The sequence below is a fragment of the Staurois parvus genome, unplaced genomic scaffold (genome assembly GCF_062004578.1).
Source record: "Staurois parvus isolate SC_StPar_1 unplaced genomic scaffold, SC_StPar_1.0 ptg000978l, whole genome shotgun sequence".
Lineage (NCBI taxonomy): Eukaryota > Metazoa > Chordata > Amphibia > Anura > Ranidae > Staurois > Staurois parvus.
Window position 1 is genome coordinate 1,702,931 of NW_028318774.1, and position 12,425 is coordinate 1,715,355.

Genomic DNA, 12,425 nt, shown 5'->3' on the forward strand with positions numbered 1-12,425 from the left:
TACAGTACTTCACTACCAACATGAAGAGACCAACTTTAAAAAGTTGACTTTGATATATTCTGTGAAAAGAAACTGCAGTTAGTGTGCACACTGAAGTATAGTCATGGTGGGTATATAAAGCGGTCAGTACTGCAAGGTACGTGGATGTCTGGGGCAACTTTGTTCAGACTTTTAAAAAGTCCATGGTGGTGGTTTTAATATGACTTGTTTTTGATTGTTTATGCGATTTTATTTATTTTATTTTCATAATATGGTGGGAACCATACCTTTTTCTAGTTACATCTTGTATATTTAAAGAGTAATTCCAGGAATCGGCATGTTGTACATAGTTACATTGGTCTAGCTTAGACCAATGTAACTGTATATACCATGCATGGCCAATAGCCCTGGAAGCTGGAAATCAAGTAGACACCACTACACCAGTGATCTTCACTTCCTTTCCGGGTCCTGTACCGAGCAACTGCTCTGCGAACACAGGAGATCGGCTGCTGTGCATGAGCACCATTCAGAGAATGTGGTGATGTCATGCTTTCCACCTCATCCAATCAGAAGGCACATTTTGCGAATGGTGCTCATGCTGATCGTCCAACCTCTGATACAGCAGGCCAGCCACTCAGCACAGGACCTGGAAGCAAGTGGAGATAGGAAAGTAGCGGTGTCTATTTCAGTGACTTACAGCTTTCAGGGGTATCAGCCCATCATGGTGTATATGGTATGGAATACTGGTTCAAGCTGGATCAGTGTAACTATGTATAACATGCCATTCCCTGGACTTACTCTTTAACACTCCATGTGATGATGCCCTTGGACTAATGTGTGTTCTTCTTCTTTTCTGCAGGCTGCAAAGCTCCTGTATGAATCTCGTGACCAGTGACAGAAGCGGAAAGATGAACAGTGCAAAGTTTTATTTGTAATTGTCATTTTTGATGCAATATAACAGACCTTCTATATGCCCGATAGGTACAGCTAAGTCGTTATTTTATGGTGTATCTGTCACTTGCCCACTGCAGACAGCCATTGAAGAGACAAGGACTTGGTGCTCTATAATGCAGTTTGTACCTTGTTACTAGTATATTGCAGAAGTAAATTTTTATAAATAACAGGTTGGGAAATGTCTGTCATCTTTGTGGGCAAATGATAAGTACAGCTGTACTTTTTATAACCAGAATACTTCACTTTATTTGTGCAATATATATATATATATACAGTATAATAATGCTTCAGTCTTTTATCTCACTAGACTGTGGGGCTCATTCAGGCTGCTCCTTATTTAAAGGTTAGTGTGGTTATTGTATGGCACAAGAATCCCGTATCCATCGGCATACAGTAGCCTGTAATTGTGGGCTGCAAAATCTCATTCATTTATGAATTCAGAGTACACCCAGAATAAGATGCAGATCCATTTTTTGAGAAGTTCTGCATTCTTGACTTGCTGAATAAAATCTGAATGTACATTCCCCAAAGATCACTGCTTGCATTAAAGGACTGTAGGAACATGAGGATGTCATGTCAAGCAGGACTTTAGTAAACAAGATGGAGATTCCTGTTTTTTTGCTTAAACTGAAGCCAAAGTATAAATGTAAATTTACAATTGTTATGTAGAATCATTTTGTTATGGTCTTTTGCAATGCTTGATTTATCCAGCAGATGAAATCTGTAATTACACTAGTATCTGCAAGGGAATACTTTGCAGCAAAGGGGGGCCCCATTGTACTGTCTGGAGTACTAACAGGCTTCCTGGAAATCCCATTGAACATGCTTTCACCACACTATTAAATAAGTAAGGGCCAAACCTTTACGAATGGCAGTACAAAGGAAAATACAGCATTCCCTTCACCAACCAGGTGTTTCTCTAGCACAGTAGATTACATCTGATTGGATGTTGTTGGTAGCAGTGTTACTTTGTACTAGTGGTCTTGACTGAGCCTCTCAATATATTTTATTAATGTTAAAGGTAGCCTTGTTTTCTCTACTGCAGTTTTCACACAAGAGTATGTGATTAGCCTGGATCGGATAGCCAGGATTGCTGGAAAATTACTTTTTACACTAGATCTCAGGTTCTTTCTCTCATACAAAAGCACTAACCTTTTTTTTGGGTGGAATGCAAAAATTCCCCAATGCATCACAGCTGGAGAATTGGGGAAGTGAAAGTGTTGCCCATAGTGGCCAATCATTGCCTTGGAAAAAAATAAGAGCTGGGATCTGAATTATTGTTGGGGGCAAAAAAGAAACCTTCCTTTCCTGAAGTTTTGCTGAATCAGGCTAGTGCCCCACAAAAATAATTTTTGGGGATAGTGGTGGATGAGAGATCTGCCTGCATGCCTGCGTAATTAAAAAAAAAAAAAAATCTAATCGCCAATCTGTTTTAGCAGTCTGAAAATAGGTGACTTCAAGAACTGTCCTAAATGGCAGGACAACATTGTGAAGGATGCTAGTGAGGCATATAAGGTGCAGCTCTGGGACCGTCTTCCTGAATCTGGATTCAATGCCTAATAAGTTCGTGACCTGGAGTAAGCAGACAGCCAGTGAAGTCTTGATGCCTGTCCTGCATGTTTCCTACATTATGGAAAGTTTTCTTAGGAAGAATAACACCATCTTTGTGTGCTGACTTCTAGCAAAACTGGGAATTCTGATCTCGGTCTGACTATAAGTTCTGGATGGTACCAATCTGTACTTTTTTTTTTTCCACTAGCATGAAGTGTAGTTTAGGAAGAATATTCCCACCATTAGGCTGATCATACTGGGACAGGTTTCTCATTGTATGATGAAAAACCCACCATCTGACTCTTCTAAAACTGTTTTTGGATGAACCACCTGTACCAGCAACAAATTTAATAAAATTTGTCCGCAATGTGGCCCAGATGGGTCAGGCCTTAGTGAAAACTGCTGAACTTTTTTGTGCATGTAATGTTATAGAGAATCCACTGGAGGGTGCAAATGTGCTGTATAGGAGTATATTGAGAATCTAACAAAAGGAAGCTTGTCATGAGATGAAAAGACGGGCTGACCAAGTTACCTAGCTATCATGCTGAGCCTCTGCCCTTGAGTCTTGGGAAAATGTTTTAGTTTGATTCTTCTTTAAATCATACTTCACCTGATTTGCTTGTCTGCATAAGGCTGCAAGTAATTTTGTTTGCCTGCAACAAAACATGCATCTTACAGTAAACTGAAATCTGGGTGCGACTTCGTGCAGTATGGACAGTAGGAGTTTTGACCTGTATGCTATTCCTAAGTCATTAAGATAGTTATTAATGCCAAAGCCAGGCAAATAGCCACTTCTGCACTCCTCTTTAAAATGCTCTCTCTAAATCTCTCAATACAGGCTTCCTTAAGACTCACTGCCTAAAGCTGGCTATACAGTAGTAGATTTTCAAGTAAACGTTCACACAAATATTTGTACAAAAAAATCGTTGCACTCTGATCCTTCCAATTTTCTCATCACTGTGATCAAAATTAATGCAAATTCAACCCTACTAATGATTAGAAAATCCAATACACATTCTGAAAAGAAAACTTTCAATCAAAATTCTACTACTGTACAATGAATTAAAGGATAAGTTTACCTTTTTTACAAAAAAAAAATTAAATGCACATTTTTTTTGCAGGAAACAAAAAGTGCATTTATAATTTTTTGTTTCTGAAGCCTCTGTAGCAGGGGTACTGCATTAAAATTCAGGGAGGTCCTGTTGGTAACCTTTCTGCAGAGGTCAGAATCTCATTTTCTTTTATTACTCAGGTCTTTCCCATCACAGGCTCCTTTACATTATTGTCCTCAGTCCCCCCTTTCCCATCACAGCCCCCATACATCACAACTCCCTTTCACATCACAGCCCCCCTTCATATGTCTTTCCTTGACATTTTAGTCCCTCTTGCAATCACAACCCTTCACATCACAGTTCCCACATATCAGAGCTCTCCTCACATCACAGCCCCCCACTCACTTCACAACCCCATACTTTAAATCGGAGTTCCGGTTCCACTGGGGAAAATATGGCGGTAGCTACAAAAACTGTAGCTGCTGCCGTTTTAAAAAAAAAAAAAAAAACAGCCACTCGCCTGTCCCTCGATCCCGCGGTGTCCTCCCTGCAGCCTGATGCACCGGACGTTCCGCAGGTGACAGGTCCTAGAAGACTACAGGACCATTCATGAGGGAGTCCTGTGAGACTCTGAAACGTTGCCTTGCTGTAACTATGTGATCGTTCATTAAAACTTTTGGCCCTATATTGGTGATCCTCCGTGTGTTGGTGACATTCTGTTCAGTTCCAGCCGACGGTCGCTGCAGCACCCACTTATACACACACAGCCATTTTTAACACAGGAATGTGTGCGTTTGGATTGTACACTTGCATTCAGAAAGTGCAGCGCTACTTGTACATGCACAGTGGGCACCTGTGCATGCATGAGTAGTGCTGCGCTTTCTGAATGGTCCCGTAGTCTTCTGGGACCTGTCATGTGGGGAACTTCCCCTTTTGGGTGGAGCTCTGCTTTAATGTAGTATTGTGGAGGGCGTGAGAAACTCCTGTATGTATTCACCTGCCACTGCTGTTGAAGTCACAGCAGGGAAGAGGGTGGGAGGAATAGAAAGAAAGACTCTTCTGAATGTGACGGCTTTCTGCCGCTGAACGCGGAGGAGGGTGGGAGGAGCCCACTGTTACAAAAAAAAAAAGTGACCTATATGAAAGGTTGGCTCCGCTACCCCTGTAGATCTGCAGTGTCTCTCGCCCTCCTTCCTGCTCTGATTTCAGCGGCGGCACGCCAGTACATTCAGAAGAGGAGTCCTTCCTCCATTCCTCTGCCCTTTTAACTGCTGTGACTTAAACATACAGAACAGGAGTCCACCCTGCCATTCCTCCTGATTTTCTAACAGTTGCAGCGGTGGGAGGAGAGGAGTCCACTCAGGCTGCCAAGTGGTGTGGCTGTGGTCCAGACATGACTCTAAATGGCAGAACATGATTTCAATGACAAATGTCTGCTCTATAGCATTGCACCAGCAATCAGAAGATTGCTGGTGCCATGCAGGTCTCCTGCAGACTCGTCGATGTAACTGCTTGCCTGCACAGGATAGCAGATATACTGACAGGAAGAATCAATGAACTATCATGGCATTTCACCAAGAACTACAAGCCAACAGCGCAAAGGCTGTCAGGACTTGTACATTCATTCACAGAACACTAATTGACGTGGCTGAATTTTTTTAAATTGTGGCATTATTAGGGTGGAACATGTAACATGTTCCAGTAGCTGCAGCCTCCCCCCATATCTGGTCAGGCAATTCTCTCCCCCCACAATTGCTGTCACAATTTGAAAACCGCATGGCCACACAGCCATAATCAATCATTCATTCTAGCTCCTTAAAAGAAATGCACATTTTCTTGCAGGTAAAATATTTTTCTCTTCCCCAGAAGGTAAACTTATTCTTTAATGACCTGCTGGGAGGTGTCAAAGCTTTCTGTAGGAATAAGTCATAATTAAGGTCCTTACCAACTGGGATGAAGGAAGAGTGACTGTTGTCTACTACAATGCATTGGAGTCATTCCTTAGCCAAATGCATGAAGATGGCAGAAAAGAGTTAGGACCCATTCACTAGATCTAAATCCCATCTGATCAGCTTCTGATCAATTTATTGCAAAATAAAATACCGTAGTTCAGGGAAGGTATTCTTCAAGCATCATTTTCAGATTGGGATAGGAAATGGGGGCAAGATTGTTGCTAGGAGTAATGCTTTATTCCTATTTGTCTTAGCCTGCCTTAGGGGAGAAATACAAAGAGTCACACTTGTTTATTATTATTTTTCTTGTTTGTAATGTGAGAGAGCCTCCTTCATCTTGAAAATAGAATTCATGGGGTAGATGACTTTGTTACCCCCCCCCCCCCCCCCCCCTAGCACCACAACCCCACCTCACCTCCCTTGCTGAGCCTTTCCTATAACAGTCTGGTCTCGGTTCATTTTTATTTTTTATGGATTCTTGCACTGTTGGGAAACTATTTCAGTACAGGTTAATTTTCTGGTGTGGAGTTTTAATCCACATGTACATAATTTGCAGCAGTAAATGATCTATCAGATGTATAATGTGTTATTACTCCTCCTCAGCCATCAGAGTAAATCTGCCGCAAAAGTTAAAGTGTGGAAATAATTACTCAGTAAGAACACATTGGTACATTAAGCCCTGTGTGGTCTTACACACAAATACGCAGTGTGTACATTTTGTTACAGGGATATATTGTTTGTATGGTTCTTTGTAAATCTCAGCTCTTTTTTTTTTTTGGGCAGAGTAAAGACTGAAAGGAATGTGTAAACCAGATGTTTTCCCATCTGCACTTACCTTTCCTCCAGGTCAGTTTTGCAGGACAAATGCAGTTCCTAAACCCACGTGATTGGATGCTTCTTCATGAAGTGCTCTACATTAATGTATGATTGCTCTAGTTTAGCAGTTTACCCCCCCTAATAAAGACAGCAGTGGGATCTATTCTGTACATTCCAGGAAGCATTGACTCATGCCACAAATTTGTTTAATCATTCATTTCAATTGTTCAGTATTTCAATATACTGGCCCAAAAGGTTGGGGTTTCCTTATAATTTTTTTTTTTTTTCCCACTGATAAGTTGTCTAAAGTAAGTTTGCCCATTTATCAAATGTTTCTGGCAAATCTGCTGGTCTTTCCACCAGAAAATTCTTAACTGTATATCACAGGACACAAAGAAGTTAATAATCATTACTACATGGGTTATGCTTCAGGTAAATGGACACTGGCCAGAAAAAGGCAGGCATAACCCCTCCCAGCTCAGCCTTTGTGCTAATGTCTGATATACAGCCAAATTTTCCAGCCTCACCAGTGATTTCAGCATTTTGTAGTAAATTCCCACTCCTAGTGTGTGTAGTGTTGTCATTTGGCTTGGCCCTGGCCTCCAGGATGGGATTGATGAGATCCTGAAAGATTTCCATTGTGGGACAACTTGCTGCTTCAAGAGCAATCTCCTCAAAGCCTGAGCCACAAGATCCTAATGACAGTACATAACTGGAGAGGTTTGGCTAGGTGCTATACTGTCAGAAGTTGACTTATGTTCTGAGCCAGGGCCTGGAATACTGGGGTTTAAACCTGGATGTGTCTCTGGTCCCCTAATCTGGACATGCATGAGAGTGTTGGGGAAGATTGTAATGCCTTTGAGGTAGTCCTTTAGGCACAGACACGCTCCAGAGCTGTAAAGCTCCATACCCTGGTGCTTCTTTGAGCTATAGCTTCCCTCCAATTCAACTCCTTCCTCACCTGTTATATAGGATACAAATGAAGGGCATTCCAGTGATCCTGATTGCACTTGGCTAGCCAACACAAATGTGGTATACAATCATTGTAGACTTCTTGGCAGCCAAGCTGTGGGCACTTTCAGATCAGCTTGTCTCAGGGTCCATTTATCCATCCTGCTTTTTGGTCACTGGCGTTGACACCCTGGCTGTTGAAGGCCAGGTTCTGAGAGACAGGAGTTTTAAATTCTGATTCCTACCCTTCGGGCTAGAAGGTCAACCTCCAGTAAGGTGTACCATCGTACTCTTAAGGCTTATTTCACTTGGTGTGAAATTCATAAGTTCCATTCTCTACAGTAGTCAGGCAAACCTAAGGCCAGGCCCAGACCAGACTGAAGAAAAGCTAGAATCTGATTACCATCAAAGGAAAAAAAAATCTCTGCTTTGGCCATATTCAGAAATGATTTGTTTCTTGGTTAAAGCTTTGGTTCAAGCTGTCGCTGAGATTGGTTTTCTTGTGCACCCCCCTGCGACATGGGACCTTAACATGGTCTTTTTGATTTTGCATTCTTCTCTCTTTGATAGATTCCCTTGCCACTTCTTACATGCAAGGTTGTCTTTTTGGTGGCCATTACCTCAGTTTGCAGGGTCTTGGAGTTAGCTGCACTTTCTCTCGCAAGGAGCCTTTCCTGGTTCTTCACTAGGCTAAGGTGGTGCTGATGCCTTGATGCTCTTTCTGGTACAAGGTGGGGTTTTTTTTTTGTTTCCCATGAATCAGGACATTGTGTTGCCCTCCTTTTTAAAATGTCCAAAGAGAAGGCACTTTGCATGTTGTTTAGACAAATTCACATTAATCTGAAGTCTATGGCTTTGTTTTAATAGTCTGAGTGTTCTCCGTGAAAGACCTCATTAGATTTAGGAGCAGCCTGAAACTTTTTCTCATTTGATTCCTCAGCACATTTCTTATTCCTGTGGATCAATGACCATGTTTGTTTCAGGGATCTTGCAGCAGCTTTTGAAGAGAGCTCCCCCTTTTCTGTTTGGGGCTTGTTATAGGGCACAGCAGAGTTTAGTCATTACTATATGTCTGATTTAAAAAAGTTAGAATTTTAGGTTGACCGGTAAAACCCTCTTCTTGGGATAGATCACAGGACAAACATCCCTATACTCCTCTGGCATGCATTTCTCATTACTTGCTACAAAACAGAGACAAAGGGATTCTGCTGAGGGGGGGTTTGGAGAATTAATCCTGCCCTTTTTTTTTTTTTTTTTCGTGGCATGTCCATTCACTTGAAGGTGGCAGCATACCCAATGTAGTAATGACCAATAATGTCTGTCCTGTAATGTACTCCCAAGAAAAAAAATTTGTTATACCTGTAAAATCATTTTTCCCAGAATTAAAAATATTTAAACCCTAACTGGATATTTAGTTTGATAAAAAGAAAATGGCAATTATTTATAATACATGTTTTTTTCACCCTTTGTTGCATTTCAGTGTTGCTGAGCTCCTGTGGCTTCTTTCAGTCACTTCCTATCTACATGCATTTTGTTGCACATCCCCACTTAGGGCTGCTTCCTGATAGTGACAAAGAAAGGCCATGCCTGTGTCTAGGCAGGGGCTTCTAGTCCCAAGCAGGGCTGTGTGACAATGCAGGAGTACAGTTGTTGTGCAGTTGAAACATCATGGCAGAATTAGAAGGATTCTAATTGAAGCAGCATTTTTTTTTTTAAATAACATGTTTATATGAAATGTTAGTGATAGAGGTAATATATGGTTTAAGCAGGTTGCTTTCGACAACAAACAGTTTTCTTCAGATACTCTTGCTATAGTTAACAAATGCAATGGTTTTGAAGGTGGGTTTTTTTTTTTTTTTCCTTCGCAGCAACGTGATGGTCCTAACCAACCATTTTTTCCTTTATTTTCCCTTGTACTGGGGTTGTGCCCACACTGCATGGGTTACATAGTTAGTCTGGCTGAAAAAAGACAAAAGGCATCCAGTTCAATTATAAAAAAAAAAAAGTTATCCTACACCTACGGTTGATCCAGAGGAAGGCAACACCCCTCTATGCACGGATCTGTAGTCTGTTCTTCCTGCTACTGTGGGGAAACAGACTTAATCTGATCAAGAGGGAAGTCACGTACCTACGGAGAGAGCTAGGCGGGTTGAACATGGTCCACCCAGTAGTGTTTTACACTACCATTTTCATCAAAAACAACTTGCAGTCCATCTTTAAGGACGAGCCCTCTCTGTGGGAACGTTCGTGCAGGGACTGGCTACTGCTGTTCTTGGATGAAGGGGGAGGCAGGCCTGGTGATCTGAGAAGAGCACATCGCTGCCTCCCATCCTACATCCCGCAGGCTTCAAAGGTACTGAGGCGGTGGCGCATAACTGCCCTGGAGGTAGGGTCCACTGGTCGGCGAGAGCTATACCAGAGGATCATGGCTTCGGACATTTGAAAGCCGCTGGCCTTGAAAGACTGCCCGGACAGCGTCCTCAGGGAGGGGCTAGCCCTCTTGAATTCTAAAAGAATTCCACAGAAATTTTGGGTTCTCGCATGGAGGTCTTTCCATGGAAGACTTTACGTCCGTGCGAACCTGAAATATAGAAACCTAGAGGACAGAGGCTGTCCTCGACCGGAATGTGGGGGGGCACTGGAGACCAAGGACCATTTTATGGTCCAGTGCCCTTTCAATGCGGAGGTTCACAGGGGAGTAGGGGATGCCATTGGCTATCCCCGCTTCTCCTCTCTGTCTCTTCCCGAGCGGGTGTACGGCAACTTCAGAGTGAGGGAGGGGTTTGAGTTGCCTACACTTTATCTAGTCAGTATAGTCACGCTTTTCTTCACTTGGCACGCCCGCTGTCTTTTGTCCACTAGGGACAAAATCCTGCCTGTCCAGGAGGTGGTGAGAGACACACTTAGTGAGCTGCATAAGGTGCTTCACTTGGAAAGGAGCAGGGTTGGGCCGGAAAGGAGTGCCCATTTATGGAGGGGTTTTCACTTCCAGCCTCCTTAAAGGTACCAACGCTGCCCCTTTTGGGGCTTGCTTGCTTGATTTGCTCTTCTTTGCTCTCTATATTCTGCTTGCTCTGCTAGGCCATCCATTCTTCCACTCCCCTAGATTTTGCACTCTCTACTTTTGAAATGGGGCTGCAAATATCTAATGGCTTACATGCTCTGCCTTGGCATAGGTAGATGGGTAGAAGAGTAATTTGTCAAGAGGTAAGCATTTGCAGCCTTGTACAGTTAAGGGGCTGTAAAAACGCCCGTCTATGCGGTAAGACTGTGTATAGTCTCTATTTTATCCAAATATAAGTAGTAATTTGTTTAGTAAAAAAAAAAAAAAAGGCTGTAAAAACGCCAAAAAGTACGTTGAGGATATTTATAGAAGAAAGAAAGTTTTGAAAAGCACATTTAATTCTTTTGGTATATAATCAATAATAATGACATAATTTGTAAATTTAATGAATGACATGTGCTAACTGAAAGTAGAAGTTTTAAAATAAAAAATACCTCCAGAGGAAGGCAACAAAAAAAAAAAAAAAAAAAAAAACAGGAAATCATGATCCAATTTGCTCCTGCAGGGGGAAAAATTCCTTCCTGATCCCCTGAGAAGCAATCAGCTATTCCCTGGACCAACTTTACCTATAAATAGTAACCAGTTATATTCTGTGTATCCAAGAAACAATCCAGGACTTTTTTTTTTTTTTTTTTTAAAGCAATGACTGCTTGTTATGGTTAACTGCTTGTTTTGTCCAGGGGTGCAAGGAAAAGCTATACTTACCCATTCCGTTGATCCTTTGGAAAATAGTGCAGCCCCATATCCAGCAGTGGTCTATTCCTGCTGTCCTCATATCCACAGCCAGTCTTTAGGTGTGATGTCAGGAACAGTCAATTCACAAGACCGCTAGTGTGTGGGGGGGAGACAGTCTCAAAGTATTAGGTCAGTACATTGCAGCTGTCTTCATCCCTAGACAAAAATGAGCAGTTAACCCATGCAATGTGGGCACAGCCCCACTGCATGGGAAAATAACATTTTTGCCCATAGTTCTTCTTTAGGCTAGTTCTAATGGGTGGCATTTAAAAAAAAAAAAAAAAAACCATTTACATGAATAGTTGTGGGCCAGGTCCTCTCCTAGAAGCGGAGGCTTTCCCTATTGCCCCCCCAGATGTCTAACCCCCCTGTTCTACTGAACTAGAGCCATAATACATTGCTTTATATTGATGATTGATCTCTACCTTTCCTACATTTACTAGGGCTGCTTTGCAGCTTTTGTACACTTTAAAGATGTTAATTAAAAAAAAAAAAAGCACAACAGTCACAATGTGTTGGTGTATTTTTACATTAAAGCAAGTCAAAGGTTTTCAAATTGTGCTTACTAAAACCAAAGTGTTAAAGTTTTTTAACTAAAAGGGTTTTTGGTCTTTTTCTTCTTGTGTTTTTTTTTTTTTCTTTGGACACTTGACAGATCTGTATTGACATTACCCAATCACCTACAGGGCACTTATACCCCCTTCCTGCCCAGGCCAATTTCCAGTGCTGTCACACTTTGAATGACAATTGCGCAGTCATGCAACACTGTACCCATATGAAATTTTTATAATTTTTTTGTGAGAGCTTTATTTTGGCGGTATTTATTCACCTCTGGGTTTTTTATTTTTTCTTAAACCAAAAACCACTGACAATTTTGAAAAAAAAAAAAGTTTTAGTTTTTGTCATTTACAAAATTGTATAAGTGATTTTTCTCCTTCACTGATATGCGCTAATGAGGCTGCAGTGATGGGCATTGACAGGCATTACTGATGGGCACTGTTAGGTGGCACTGACTTGCACTGATGGGTGACACTGAAAGGCAGCTCAGATGGGCACTGGCAGGTGGCATGGATGAGCGCTGACACTGACAGGTGGCACTGCTGGGGCTACACTGATCATCAGTGCCCTAATGATCAGTACACATATCCCCCCCCCCCCCCCCCCCCCGAGGAATGCAGATTACCGGCTCTTCTCTCCTCTGTCAGTGTGACAGCTCATGAGGAGAGAAATGCCGATAACCTGTTTCCCTGTTTACATGTGATCAGCTGTGATTAGACACAGCTGATCACATGACCGAGCTGACATCTTTGGCTCTTTCCGTGGATCGGTGATCCGCTGTGTCAAAGAGACATAGCGCACCAAGAGAAACGC

The 12,425-nt window shown here is 42.1% G+C and overlaps 1 protein-coding gene across 2 annotated transcripts in view; it reads left to right on the top strand.

Annotated features, from left to right (window-relative positions):
• The window catches only part of ZFYVE21 (zinc finger FYVE-type containing 21), a 63,510-nt gene extending 51,945 nt beyond the window's left edge, over positions 1 to 11,565 (top strand). For both annotated transcript variants that reach the window (XM_089657260.1, XM_089657261.1), the window contains one exon: positions 839 to 11,565. In XM_089657260.1, coding sequence (XP_089513386.1) covers positions 839 to 874 — 36 coding nt within the window. In that variant the 3' untranslated portion in view covers positions 875 to 11,565. The remainder of the gene's footprint in view (positions 1 to 838) is intronic.
• The last annotated feature ends 860 nt before the right edge of the window (positions 11,566 to 12,425 follow it).